Here is a 14509-nt window from a genome sequence, read left to right on the forward strand (position 1 = left end):
TTACTTCATGTATACTATATGTTTCTCATACTATTTATTTCTGATATTTAAAGTATTTTCTGGATTTGTTCCTCACATGTCTCTTTCTTTTTTTCCACAATCTTATTTTTATTACTAGGTTTGAAGTAAATTCCAGAAGCTTTTAAGAAGCTCTTAACTGGTTTATAACTGACATTTCTGTCCCAGAACAACAAAGAAAGCAGGTTCAATATCAACCAATCAATCAAAATGTTATTTAATAATCTGTAGCTACATTTGGTCATGAGGAGTAACAATCAACCAATAAAACCTGTGAACAGCATCAGAGTTAGCTCCTGCAATGTCCTGCTTTGCTATGGACCCATCGTGCCCCTGATTTATGACACAATGCTGCATTTAAGTCTCTTCCTCATTGTTGGTCTGCCGTGCAGTGGCTTCACTCAGCCCCTGTGAGTCCTCCACCAGGTCCGTGTCCTTCAGACGTCCTGCTGCTGCATCTGTTGGCCCTTATTACAGCAGCAGCTCTCTAACCTGTGGCTCCATATGAACCGCAGCGCTGAGTATTCCTCTCCAGGAATAGAACGAAACCACAGACCGTTTCAAACATCAGCTCCTCAATATAGAGGTCAGTGTGCTTATAGCCGAGCACTTCCTGACACAGGGCGGGACATTTATAGAGGTGTATTAGAAATAAATATTTGACCAACAACCCATAAATAACACCCACAAGTGGACTAATATAATTTATAAATAGGAGTCGGGTCCTGACAGTTAGAGGGCGAGCTAACACCAGGGGGAACAAACATTTACTAAAGTGCAATCTGAAAAAGGTACTTGAGTATTTCTAAAGCTGCCATGTTTCTGCAGAATGACTCGTTTCACTTTTGATTCTCTATGTACATTTAGCTGATAATACTCCTCTACTTTTACTTCAGATGCAGGACTCGTAATGGAATACGTTCCTATAGATGTTTTGGTACTTTTACTTTAGCAGAGGATCTAAACAGTTCCTCCACCACTGTGCCAAAGTAAACACAAACACATTGTGAAAAAGGAAGTGAGCAAACAGCCGTGGAGTGTGAGTTCATGGACAGACGACAGATTACTGTGACATCCATCAGCTGAGCTCCTGCTCTCACAGCTGGTGGAGCTCCTGAAGAACTGGAGATACCACAAATCACTACCGACAGGAGGACAACAAGGAGATAAAGGTGTGGGGGGTGGGAAATTAAATTCACTGATTACAGCGCACCACACACAGCGTAATGGACTGGTAAATATGCTAACGCTTCCTAACTGCAGCACTGTGATGAAGACACACAATACCTGCAGACATCAGGGAAGCCTGCTCATTAAGGAAAGCTCACAACAGATCTGTTAGCATTTTAGGAAGCTAACACCTGCTGCACTTCCTCAACGCTCCGATGCATCTTAAACTGTCCCGATGTATTAACATCAACCCATCGCTGCCATTATCTCCGGTTGTTATCATAATGGGATTTTGCGCGATCCTCCTTTTCATGCACTATTATATTACATTTTAATCCGTTTAATATTCTATGTCTCTTCTATGCTCCTTTTATCTGTTCTTTAATTGAAACTGTGGTCGATAGTGAGATGTCAATTCTCTACTGTGACACACTTAGCTTATAATTATCATTATTGTGGTCCAATCTATTTGGTGGATGGTACACTTTAGAAAAGGGAGCAGCTAATACATCTTTGACACATGAATAATGTTTTTCAGCGTTTCATTTAAACACGCTTTTGCTTGAAGTATTAATATAATGTGTCGTTTTGTCAGTTTAAAGAGATGCTGTATTGTCTCTGCTCCAGATAATAGCCAGAGTCGGACACAAAAACTCACTTTATGAGATGTCAATTCTCTACTGTGAAGCACTTCTTCTTGTATGAAAGGAGCTACACAAGCACCTATATATTGTACTGTTTTACAGACGTGTGTGTGTGTGTGTGTGTGTGTTGTCTGTGTTTTAAAATGAGTGTCATAATGGATCCCTTCCCTTTTATCTGCAAACCAACAGGATATAAACAAAGTGTATTATTATTTTTAGGATTATGGTCCAATCTTTCATGTGGATGGGACCATAGATTGGACCATAAGGAAGCAGCTAATACTTGAATAACGTTGTTCTGCGTCTTTTCACACAATCTGTTGGTGTTATAACACATTGACAGCCTAGTTGGTCATTTTTTCAGTTTAAAGAGTCGTTCAATTGTCCCTGCTCCAGATATTAGCCAGACTCCAACCATCAGTACAACCTAACAGTCAACAGTCACAACCTAAACACAAATAAAGAGGTTTAAAATGCTGAGGGAGAAGCTAACTAGCAGCTAATTGTTTTAATACATTTTTCACGCATGAATAACGTTTTTCAGGGTTTATATAAAAACAAGCTTTGGGTTTTATTACATATTTTGAGTATAGTTTTAATTAAAACTGTTATTACTATGTGATATTCAATGTACTGTGACTATTTTATGAGATGTCAATACTCTACCGTGAAGCAGAGTATGAAAGATGCTTCACAAAACCAGCTTATTGTTATTATTATGGTCCAATCTATCATGTGGATAGTACACTTTAAAAAAGGAGCAGCTAATCCATTTAAACACATTTTGGACACATGAATAACGTTTTTCAGGGTTTATTTAAACAAGCTTTTGGTTTGATAACATATGAAGAGTGTGGTTAAAAGATTCCGTGTGTCTTTGTCAGTTTAAAGACCTTACATTGTCTCTGCTCCAGATAATAGCCAGACTCCGACCGTTAGTACAACCTAACGGACACTAACGGTCGCAGCAGAAACACACATAAAGGAGGGTTTTTTAAAGAGGTTCCTCTCACCATGTAGAGGGTGAAGGGGAAGCACAGCAGGAACAGCCAGACGTACAGATGTAACGCGTTGACGAAGGTGTTTTGGTCGGGGTCGTAGTACCATCCTCCGGTGACTGAAGCCCAGACCCCCTGCCTCAGGATCTGCAGAGTCTGAGACCCCATGTTCGGTTATCCCCAACCGACGGAACTACCTGGGGGTGACCGGGCTTAGTGGTCGCTAAACATGGCTGTGTTTTCAGACAGTGGCCTGAGAATCCCCCATGTAGCAGCAGCAGCAGCAGCCATCTTCTCCTAGCTGCCAGCTGGGGCTCTGTTCGGTCCTCCAGCGAGCAGACTGCTATCCCACCACGCCCTGCGAGACGCTTCTTCTTCGTGGTATCCTGGAGTAGTAGAAGAAGAATCTACGGTCCAGAGCGAAGTACGCAGGGAGCGCGCCACACGGTGAAGCTGATTTATGGGATGGCTGTAGTGGCCAAACGGTGGTACTACAGCTTCTGTGGCGTCTTCTTTTGAAAATCCTGAGAAAATCTCAATTCAGGATCCTGCCAATCTTTTTATTTTCTGAAATAAAAGTTGTTTTTTTTTCTCCTGAAAATCCCAGAATCGTGCAGATTTTCGCAGAATACTGAGAATGTCTTTTTTATATATATATATATATATATATAGAATTATATATATATATATATAATTCTGAAATTTTAAAATGTATTATTTGTCAGAATTTCTCCTTTAAATAAAATTAATAAAATGATTTTAAAAAATCTCAGCGATCTGACTGAGCTGAGAGTGGAAGATTGGAGGAGGGGCCTAGGGGGAAACTAAAGTGCGCATGCTCAATAGGGCAAAAGCCCCTGATGATCCGGGTTCTTCCTGAATCTACAGTCGAACCATTTCGGCTTCATGCGCCACTGATCAGCTCTCATAGGAATGAACGAACGAAAGAGTATCCACTTCTCTTGATACATCCAGGCTACCGTCTCAAAAAATATAATACTCATCGCTTTTCCACTTAATGCCCGTTTCTTCCTTAAAAAAATATTGGTTTGACTTATCCATGATTAGTGGCAGACATTAAGACGTGATGAAATAAAATGTGTCTTTAAGGCAGTCAGGTTATCCGATCATATATAAACAAAGGGCGACGACTAGTGGTCATCATGTCTCACAGCTCTGCTTTATTTACAATCTTTTGAAATCTTATTAAAAAAACGTAATTAGTAAATGTAGAGCGATATAAAAGGTAAAAGGACTGTTCTACAAAATAAATATAACGAATATACATTTCTAATATTCACCCTTGCTTTGTTTTCAACCCTTTTTATAGCTTATTTTGATTGGTAAAAAAGAATGTTTCTGATACACATTTATATCACATTCTATAAATGAGATTTTTGTTCCGATCATTAGAAAATCTAATTAAGCAACACGTGAGACTCTTACTAAGAAACCAACACACCAGGATACAGCAGGGGACACATTTTAATACAAAAACACACAAGTATTCCTTACAAAAACAGAAGAAAGAGTTTGAAATCAAAGAGAGGTGACGGATAACATGATGTGTCCTGACAGGTCACCCTGTAAAGCAGAGTGGAATTAAAGTGTCCTCTGAAGTCACTACAAATATTACGCTGATGATACGGTAAACCGACACTGATGCTGGCGTCAGCTCATCAGCAGAAAGACTCATCCTTAGTGAATCCTGCTAAACGCATGCTGACATCAGGCACTCAACCCAGGTTTGTTTCACATGCACAGGAGTAGAGTGGTTCTGGCACTGAGAGAAGCTGCTCTGGGTTCCGGTTCGTTCTGAGCCTGATAAACTGAGCAGAGGATCTGGCAAATATGTTGAGGAAACACAGATACTTCTGAGCTGTGGTTTCAGTTAGTGCTGTGTGATGTTACATTTCCATATTCTTAGTTCTTCTCACTGCAGCCTCGCTCTCTTCTCTGGGGGGGGTTTGCTGGGTGGAGCGGGGGTGGAGGACTTGGTGGCTGGTTCTCTCTCCTCTTGTTTAACAGCCTCTGCCGGAGGTTCAGGCTCCTTCTTCACCTCAACTGCAAAACAAGAGCATGAAATAATTAGAGGAAACTCGTGGATTAGTGGTTGTTCTTTAGGGATAAAGGCCAAGAAATAGGGATTAAAGCTGAATAAATAAACACTCGTATGCAGCCACCACTGGAATCTAATTCTTATTTGACACTGGCTTGAAACAGAATGAATAGACATGCATTGAAAAGTTGTTCAGTATTTTATTGTTAATATATAATATACCATTTAATTTTACGCACTGATGTCCACAGACTGATTACTTATTATGTTTCTTTGTGATCTGACTATAAAGCAAATGTTTGGAAGTTTTTACCTGGAATGGGCTTCTCACCAGGCTTAGGCTGAAATCACAGGGGGGGAACAGTATTACTTAAGATGAAATAAGTTGTTTTAAAAGACAATTGAAATGAAAAATCAGAGGAGATTTAACAAGAATAACAGTTTTGAGTCGGTGTAAGGTACCTGGTAGAAAGTGGGGGGAAACTTGGACCTGAGGTCCAGCAGCAGCGTGTCCACACGATGCCTCTGGAACAGAGAGCTGGCTTCCTCCTTCTTCTTAGTCTTGGGTTTATTTTTCTCTGTAGGAAAGAGTTTTTCCAAGAGTCAACATAAATAACCTTCTATTATAAAGATTAATACGACAGCTCTGGATCTTGAAGACTTCTCTATCCGTTGTTTTTAATAGATGTGGTTTCAAAGAGCAGCTATTTCACTACATTTAAACTTAACTAACTGTCAAACCGAACCTCTCTCCTCCTGATCCTTGAAGTGCCACCAGTATCCTTTGGACGGATGATAGCGGCAGTAAGACATGGCCTCATCAAACGCAGACTGGATTCCATGGACAGCAGAGAGCTGAGACAGAAGGGGTTTAATGTTACATGAGTTACATGTTATTGTAATCCATCATCAACAGCTTTTAGAATACTCAGTCCTCACCGCTCTGGAGCTGATGACTGTTCCCAGGTCGGGGGCCTGATACACCACTCCGGCTATGATGTAGTAATCGGCCAAGGGATTCTCTGGAGGACGGAAACACATTGATAATATGAATAATAACAACACTGGAGGAGGCAATATTATCCCCACAGATGCTCCTATGCTAAACCGTGTTTGTGTTACCATGGTTCTGTGACAGCTACGGCTATAAGCTCATTAAATCACAATACTGGAATAAGAAGTAAAGGAAATATAATATGCGTCTGGATAATGACAGTGGAGGACACCTGTGGTCAGCTGCTTCAGTAATACTCAGATCTATCGGGTAATTTCCTCTTAATTAAATAAACATTACGATTAAAACGTTTTATATTTCTCTTACATCTTTTCAAAGTTTTGTTTGTTGTTGTATTTACTTAGTGCTTTTCAGGGCGATACTTGCTTCTATTTATAATTATTTAACTATGTTAATGTTAGGCACAAACTTAGCGAAGCAAAGTCTATTTACGTGAAACTATGTTGCCAAACAATTCTGGTTCTGATCCTTTTATACAGGCTCTTTGTTCTCGGACAGACCATCCTAATGTAGCACTCGGATGCTGCGCCTCTCACCTACTGTTGGTGACTGCCTGTGCTGTTTCCGGATGATATAAAGGATTGGTTCCTGAGCGTGAAGAAGAATGTACTCCACCCCCACCATCTGACTGAAACAAGACAGAAACAAATGTTTGCTTTTAGTTTGGAGAAGGTCACTCAGTACAACCAAGTGCTGCTCTGTTCTGGAAATCTATTCCTGACCTTTAAAACCAAACAACATCCTCTGTGTGTTTCTTATTGGATTATACTCGGCATGATAATTAATGTGCATGCATCTTACAATACACAAGTCCTTGTACTGATTCAAGTTAGCTCAGTGTGCCAGAGGAACTTACTTCAGGTGTTCCAGAGTGAGACGCTGCATCTTCACCATTTCATTGTTACAGGTGCGGTCATAGAAGGGGTTGCTCCTCTCAGAGAAATAGTCCAGAACATTTCCAGGGTTAAGAATCGGCACCCAGCCGCTGTCCACCCAGGAAATCCCCAGGAGGTTGTCTGCAAATTGAAAAAACACATTTAAGCACTTTGACGATTAATCCACTATTAAAACTGATGGCAATTATTTTTCTGCCAATAAATTATAACACAAGTTATCATTGTTCTGCTTTAATCTTAATAACAAAGACATTTGTTTTGTGAATATTTCTTCTTGCATTTGATATTTTATATATATTTATATATTAATTATTTAATATGTATTAATATTCCTCACCTTGCACACTTACTGTACATTTAAAATCCTGCTTTATATTTTGTTTTTGTTTACATTTTTCTGTACATTTTTTGTCCCAATTGAATATTTTTTACTTTCTTTTTAAATGCTTTTTTAAATGTAATTTTGTTGTGATTACATGACCTTGTTTTAGGGCTGCTGCAACGAAAACACTTCCTGAATTGGGATCAATAAAGTAATTCTATCTATCCATCCATCTATGTTTTATTTTCTTTGTTGGTTAAAATTATGCCAGTTTTATACAAGTATAAAGTTAAAATAAACCAAATAACAAATAGTATGAAATGTATTATCTAATAAAGAAAGGATATAGATAAGAGGGGATTTTCATTCATCCTCCTCAGCACATGTCACTGGTCAGACGCTTTTATCCAAAGCGACTAACATACATTCAATACTGTGGGCAATCCCCACAGGAGCATTTTGTTGTGAAGTTTCTTGCCCAGGGACACAGCCACATGCTGACTGCAGCGGGGGGGTCAACGTAGAATTAAACCACTGACCCACATCTTTGAACATCAGTCATTTTCACAAACAAAATCTCTAGGGTTATTCATGGCAGTGGTAGCGTTAGTGAACAGAATCAAACCGTAATGTTAGACAAATCAGTTTTTAAAATGTTCTACCAACACCACTGCGGGAATTTATATTAATACGGTTCGGTTTGTTGCTTTAATACTCAGCCAGCAGTAGCTAAATTAGCCGAAATGCTAATAAAAGCATACGAGGAGATGCTAACCGTTGCCACCGTTAGCATGTAGCATTAACAAAGACCTGCGAAATAACAGGAAATAAACACAGCAGCTTTTATTCAGTGTTTAAATAAAACACATTCATTACTAATTTATTAAATAGGGCACTAGCAGGAAAGAAAAGCATTTAACTAACGTTATAATTAATAATCAACTTGAAATGTAGCATCGCTCTTTACCTCTGAAATCCACCGACGCCATGATGTAAACAACAGTCTCACAAAGAGGACGTCATCAGAGTACATCCAATCGCAGCATGATGACGTAGCACGATCTTATAATTAGTTCAAATGGAATAAAAGGCAATAATAAAGCGTTTGAAATGCATTTTAATAAAAGAAGAAAAGGTGCATAAAAGGAAACAGTGCTGATTTTATTTTAGCTTTATTGTTTCATTACGTAATGATGTTTTATAAACCTCCAAAGCCACATGCTAACTCTAAAAATAGCATCATTAATCAAAATGAGAATACAATATACATATTGTGCACTGTAAATAATCACAGCATTAATATAAGTAAGACAATGCATAACAAATATATATTCAAAGATATTAAAACATGCAGAATTAGAATTTAAATACAAAATAATAGGATTAAAAGGTGAGTTAAATATCCTTTTACAAAAAATATACCAGAGATAATACAAGTAATCATAATAGGATTGAACACACAACTTCAGACAAATAACTGGGATACAAAATGCCATTTCAGGGACTTTAAACAAAATGTGATAAGGATGTAGTATTGCACGATCCAATGCAACAGCTTTCAGGGTCACGGTTTTTATTTCTGATCAGCAGCATTTGCTCCAGAGAGAGACAAAATTCCGGAGACACACCCAGACAGCTGAGAGTTCACCACCCTGAGAGTGTGACAGGACAGATTTAAGCATGCTCAACCACAGACACACAGACACACAGACACACAGACACACACACACACACACACACACACACACACACACACACACACACACACACACACACACACACACACACACACACACACACACACACACACACACACACACACACACACACACACACACACACACACACACACAGACACACACAGTGTTATTGTCACAAGTGAGAGGCTGTTTGTGTCTTAACATTAAAGGGGGACCAGCTTATCCATCACCTAGCTGTCTGCTCCCCTTTCAATAACACCATTACCCTGCAGAAACCCCGGTGTGATGACATCAGCCTGTCATTACTGTGTCCGGAGTGCGCGCGCGCGCGCGTGTGTGTGTAGAGAGAGTCTGGAAGAGGCTGCAGGCTGCTGGGCGAGAGACGACATGCTGGATGATCTTTATCTGATTCATCCGAGTGGAGATGACTGCATTCCTCCGATTTGAGATCATAGCGACAGACTGAGAGGAAGGAGGCTGACATGTTGTTATGCTCAAATAAAGCAGCTTTTATGACAGAAAGAAATCAGATAAATGAGGCTTTTCATACATTCTGCAATTTGAACAGTCTTTTATTTGGCTATAATTAAGAAATAATGCAAGAACATGCGTTAAGGTGGAAAAACGTGATTTAAAACCTAGAAATAAAGAGAATGTGTTCCTTATGGATGAGATGGGTTATGTTTTATCCTTAAAGGGACATTCCAATGCCATATGTAGAGGCTCCTGTTGACACACATCACATGATATTACCATATTTTGTCGAATTTAGCTCAAAAAATATGTAATCTGCTAATAAATACTCTTATGTGGTTTTGATAAAGAGGTTTAATAAATACATGATGAAAATAAATCAGACCCCAAATAAAGAACACATTCAAAGCTTGTCGTTGACATGAAACCGTGCATATAGCAAACAAACAAATAATGAAGTTATCTCCAAATAAACTGATAATGCAATCACAGGCTGTCCTCCTCTTCCTGCTGGAGGACCCCCATGGGACCACTGGCCTTGTGTTTATCCACCAATCGGCGCGCAGGAGAGGAAGAACCGGAGCAGCCGCCGCGCGCAGGGTTTACGCGCAGAGGAGACGTAAAGCTGCGACACGACCGAGAGGATGCAGTGGATTTAAAACCTTAACCATCCCTGCTAATTTACAGCCGGACGAAAGAGGAGATATCCTAAAGAGAAATACCGAGGACAAGATGAGTGTGATGAAGGCCGGACACACGGACGGTGGATCCCCGAGGCAGTGCGCTCAGCCTCCAAGCCGGAGCAAAGATGCCCGGATCCAGCAGCAGCAGCAGCAGCAGCAGCTCCAGAGGCACCATGGAGGCTCCATGCTCAAACAGCCATCCCTCAATGAACCGGGGGACGTGGTGAGGCGGGCGCTGGACTTCAAGAGCCAGGGAACCCAGTGCTACAAGGATAAGAAGTACCGGGAGGCGATCGGGAAGTACCACCGCGCTCTGCTGGAGATCAAGGGGCTCTGCAGGGTGCTGGGAGACCCGGAGACCAAGACCCTGTCCCCCCTGCTGCCCACCCTCAGCAAGCCCAGCTCCCTGACGGATGAGCAGAAGGGGGCCATGGAGAACGCGGAGCTGGAGTGCTACAACAGCCTGGCTGGTGAGAGACACGGTCTATATAATATATTACATCACATCACATTATATTATATACTATATTAATGATATTATACTATATTATATTATATTGTCAGATGTGCTTTATCAATTCAGTTCAATCCTTTATTGTCCATAGTGACAGTATTGCCAAAGCTATGTCCAATTACGATATACGTAAAATATTCCTTAACATTTGAACAAAAGCAAGAATAACATGTTTTATTTACAAGGAAACCAATATTCGTATTGAAAAATGAATACAAATAATAATAATAATAAAAGACATTCTTATAAATAAATGAACATCATACATTAGTAATAAAATAATAGTATAAATAAAAACGGTGATATGTGTAACATGGTGTAGTCTGATTCTCTCATGATGAGGCAGGCAGAAAAAACTGTAAAATATTTAGTTTTTTCATTTTCTTTTTCAAATAATTGAGGATCTCTCATGAATTGTCTCTGGACATTACATTACATTTAGCTGAGGCTTTTATCCAAAGAGAGGTGACATGATGATACAAACTGAGAACAACAAGAAAATGCAGATATATTCCCTTCAAGTAAGCCACTGATATCCCTGATAATGTCAAATGCAATGCACATCAATAAAAAGATCAAACAAATATCAATACGATGTTTTTTACCAAAGTGTTTTATGTAAGACAACAGAACGATGTGACCTTCGAAAAGCAGAAACCAAGATATTTAGGATCAAAAATGATGTTAATTATACAAAAACCTGCCTTTCATGAAGCATACTCAGCCTATACATCAACACTGTACAGGCTGAAAATAAAAAAAGTCAAAATTCCGAAAAAAAATCTGAATTTTGAGAAATAAAAAAAATGTCAGATTTTTTTATTCTGAATTTTCCACAAGAGGCCACATAACAAAATAAAACAGATCTAACAAATCAGATTCAGGCAGTAGATTAAAGTGTTAGCCTACAGAACAGCTGACAGAGGAGAGAACATCTGATCCTTTACAACACACACACACACTATTCCTGCTAGTTATCCACAATTTCCCTGTTACATGGAATCCACTTCTTCGCAATCACTCACACACACACACACACACACACACACACACACACACACACAGTATTCCTGCTAGTTATCCACAATTTCCCTGTTACATGGAATCCACTTCTTCGCAATCCCACACACACACACACACACACACACACACACACACACACACACACACACACACACACACACACACACACACACACACACACACACACACACACACACACACACACACACACACACACACACACACACACACACACACACACTCTTTTCCACAGAATCTGGGAATACTCCCGAGCTCATGAATGAATCATAGAGAGTATGAGTCATTCTCGGGCTCACCCCACAATCTGCCTCTTTTTAAACATCTGCTTGATGTTGGTGGTATTTGTTAACCCAAATTCAGTGTCCTTATATGTGTTAAATATTAAACATGTAATCCTTTGTTCTAGTTTTGCTGTATAATGCAGTGTTATCAGCAGCCTACCTTCCTCACCGTGTGTCCTCGATGTTTCGGCTGAACGATACTGTCATCCTCCAAAAGACTGTAATGTTTAGGGCTGCAACCAACTAACCTAATAGTAAAAAAATGGGAATCCTAGTTCCACGAAACGTCTTAATATGTCTTGTTTTGTCAGTACAAACCAAAATATGTTCACTTTATTATGATATAACACAAAGAAACATCAAATCTCAGTATTTGAGGCTGAAATCAGCATTTTCTGACATGTTTGCATGAAACAACACTTAAATGAATGAGTTGCCAAAATAGTTAGCTATTGTTTAAGCCCAAACATATACATTTACATTTCTTGCTCAGCAGTGGGACCTGCACCATGTTGCATGCATTCATTAAAACATATTACAATACTGTAAGCAGGGTGAAATATTGCATCGTTAAGAACCACCATATGCATACATCTGAATAAAAGTAGTGTATGCATTTAAACCATTAGGACCACATTTAAGTGTGTACATCCAACATCTCATCACTACTTCTTATACAATCTTTGCATATCCTTTAAAATCAATACAGCTTTTCAAATCTCTCTTCCCCTCCTCCCTGTACTCCCCAGCCTGCCTGCTGCAGATGGAGCTGGTGAACTACGAGCGGGTGAAGGAGTATTGTCTGAAAGTGCTTTACAAGGAGGGGAAGAACTTCAAAGCTCTGTACCGCTCCGGAGTGGCCTACTACCACCTGGGAGACTTCCAGAAGGCCCTGTACTACCTGAAGGAGTCGCACAAACAGGAGCCCTCAGGTCAGAGCGCCTCAGTGTTTTTGTTCCTCCATGAACAACGTGCAAAACTGCATATCAAACCACACTCTTTTACGTTGTGGTACTACTAAAGTAGAAGAGCAGAGTACTTTGTGCTCTACTGCTTAAAACCACACAGGATAAAAAGTATCCATGGTGTTTCATCGGGAAGCAAAACATGTTTATCCGTAGTCTCAAACATTTCCAGCAGCCGCTCCACCACGTCACTGAGTTTACATGGAAGATTTACGAGCATATTGATGCTCCGCTTCCTGTGAGAGCAGGAAATAAATCAGCGTTTCCCTCTCTTTGTTTCCAGACACCAATGCCATCCGCTACATCCAGCTGACAGAGATGAAGATCCGCAGGAATGCCCAGAGGGAAAAGAAAGAGGCGCTGGCTTGAGGACAAACAAAACAAACTGCACCCAGACCTTACACACCTCCAGTGTCTCGGTGTGAAAACATATTCGTTGGCTTTTGCCTTGCACAGCATCCGGTGGTCAGTTTTGTGATTGAATGTCATCGTTGTGTGCTTGAAGCGTCTTTCTTTCTTTTATCGTTCAAGATCCTACGGTGGCCGACAGGTGCTAACGCGCGATAACGACCCAAAGACATTTCCCTCGGGAGAAACGTGCTGCAGCTTCAGAAAGGATGCAGATATAGAAACTCATGCAGAAACATCTCCAGCAACTCTTCAGCACATGCAGCATTTAGAAAACATTCAGCAGCTTGAGGAAACATGAGCAGCGTTTACTGAAAGCTGCAGAAACCAAACGCTGCAAGACGCTAGCTAACGTAGCTAACCGCGTTATTTCAGATATACTGACAAACTCTTCCAGTTCTGAGACAGACTGTCTGCCAACAGAGACAGTTGTCCAGCTTTATAATCCTAAACACCACCAAGCGCTCGGGTCCCAGCTGTCCCCTGGTCTCCGTTTCTGTTTCCTCAAGCTGATGAATGTTCTCTAATGCTGCATGTGTTGAAGAGTTGCTGCAGATGTTTCTGCAGGAGTTTTTACCTGTGCATTGTTTCTGAGACTGCACCCGTTTCTCCTAACAGAAATGTTTCGGGGCCCTGTAGCGCGTTTCCACTTGTCAGCCACCGTAAGATTCTGTCTCCGAACCGCCAAACTTTTCTCTAGTCTGAAATATTTTTTAAGAAACTGATGCACTGCCAGTCCAAACATTGCACATACAGGCCAACACTTGTGATAGAGGCAGGAGGAGTCCAGCAGCGAGGGTCACTGCACGTTAGCCCGCGCACAAGATGTCCAGACGAGAAACATCCACCTACAACACCATGCTTTTATTTTGAAAGATTTGTACTCTTGATTAGATCTGAAGTAAAGGAGCTGGGTTCGTGTAGGCAAGGACATCAATGAGTGCTAAATGCAGAATAGAGACATATCACAAAATGTACATAGGCTACTTTATATAAATCATGAAAATAATATAACTACTTAGTGTTTATTGATGCCAAAACAAAGCAATTCACTCACAGCATTTACTGTGTCAACAAGTACTGTGTGTTTACTGTAAAGGTGTGTGTGTGTGTAATAAATGTGTCTGTTGATTGAAGTCGTTGTGATGCTGAAGTGGATTTAAGGTCAAATAGATCCGTGGAGAAATGCTGATGATGTTTAAATAAATGAGTGAATTGAAATGATCTGATATCTCCATTTCTTACCGTGTATTAAAGGTTGAGCCCTGCATTTCTCAGCCTCTCATGGATAAGCATAAACTGAATTCAAGCAACACAG

The 14509-nt window shown here is 40.2% G+C and overlaps 3 protein-coding genes across 3 annotated transcripts in view; 1 reads left to right on the plus strand and 2 right to left on the minus strand.

Moving 5' to 3' along the window:
• The window catches only part of pcnx1 (pecanex 1), a 34405-nt gene extending 31120 nt beyond the window's left edge, over positions 1–3285 (minus strand). Inside the window, 1 exon segment of the mRNA XM_063909406.1 lies at positions 2846–3285. Coding sequence (XP_063765476.1) covers positions 2846–2998 — 153 coding nt within the window. The 5' untranslated portion in view covers positions 2999–3285.
• A 1012-nt stretch (positions 3286–4297) lies between these two features.
• Positions 4298–8126, minus strand: med6 (mediator complex subunit 6). The gene is made up of 8 exons (XM_063908101.1): positions 8090–8126; positions 6761–6920; positions 6441–6532; positions 5829–5911; positions 5636–5744; positions 5352–5467; positions 5203–5230; positions 4298–4894 (listed from the first exon to the last, which is right to left on the minus strand). Exons 1-8 carry the CDS (start codon positions 8109–8111, stop codon positions 4764–4766), a joined length of 741 nt encoding a protein of 246 aa, XP_063764171.1. The 5' UTR covers positions 8112–8126; the 3' UTR covers positions 4298–4763.
• Positions 8127–9876: 1750 nt separating this feature from the next.
• On the plus strand, positions 9877–14415 carry LOC134881326 (tetratricopeptide repeat protein 9A). Its single transcript, XM_063908564.1, has 3 exons — positions 9877–10449; positions 12568–12750; positions 13067–14415. Exons 1-3 carry the CDS (start codon positions 10029–10031, stop codon positions 13150–13152), a joined length of 690 nt encoding a protein of 229 aa, XP_063764634.1. The 5' UTR covers positions 9877–10028; the 3' UTR covers positions 13153–14415.
• The last annotated feature ends 94 nt before the right edge of the window (positions 14416–14509 follow it).

Source organism: Eleginops maclovinus, chromosome 19, assembly GCF_036324505.1.
Source record: "Eleginops maclovinus isolate JMC-PN-2008 ecotype Puerto Natales chromosome 19, JC_Emac_rtc_rv5, whole genome shotgun sequence".
Classification (NCBI taxonomy): Eukaryota; Metazoa; Chordata; class Actinopteri; order Perciformes; family Eleginopidae; genus Eleginops; species Eleginops maclovinus.

Bases quoted from the DNA above. Each gene is read 5' to 3' on its own strand.
- med6 (XM_063908101.1), bottom strand. From the start codon at position 8,111: ATGGCGTCGGTGGATTTCAGAG. The intron at 6,921-8,089 runs GTAAAGAGCGAT...TTCAATTTGCAG, and splicing joins GGCGTCGGTGGATTTCAGAG to ACAACCTCCTGGGGATTTCC. The intron at 4,895-5,202 runs GTAAAAACTTCC...CTTGTTTTGCAG, and splicing joins TGGTGAGAAGCCCATTCCAG to TTGAGGTGAAGAAGGAGCCT.
- LOC134881326 (XM_063908564.1), top strand. From the start codon at position 10,029: ATGAGTGTGATGAAGGCCGGACACACGGACGGTGGATCCCCGAGGCAG. The intron at 10,450-12,567 runs GTGAGAGACACG...TGTACTCCCCAG, and splicing joins GTGCTACAACAGCCTGGCTG to CCTGCCTGCTGCAGATGGAG. The intron at 12,751-13,066 runs GTCAGAGCGCCT...CTTTGTTTCCAG, and splicing joins GCACAAACAGGAGCCCTCAG to ACACCAATGCCATCCGCTAC.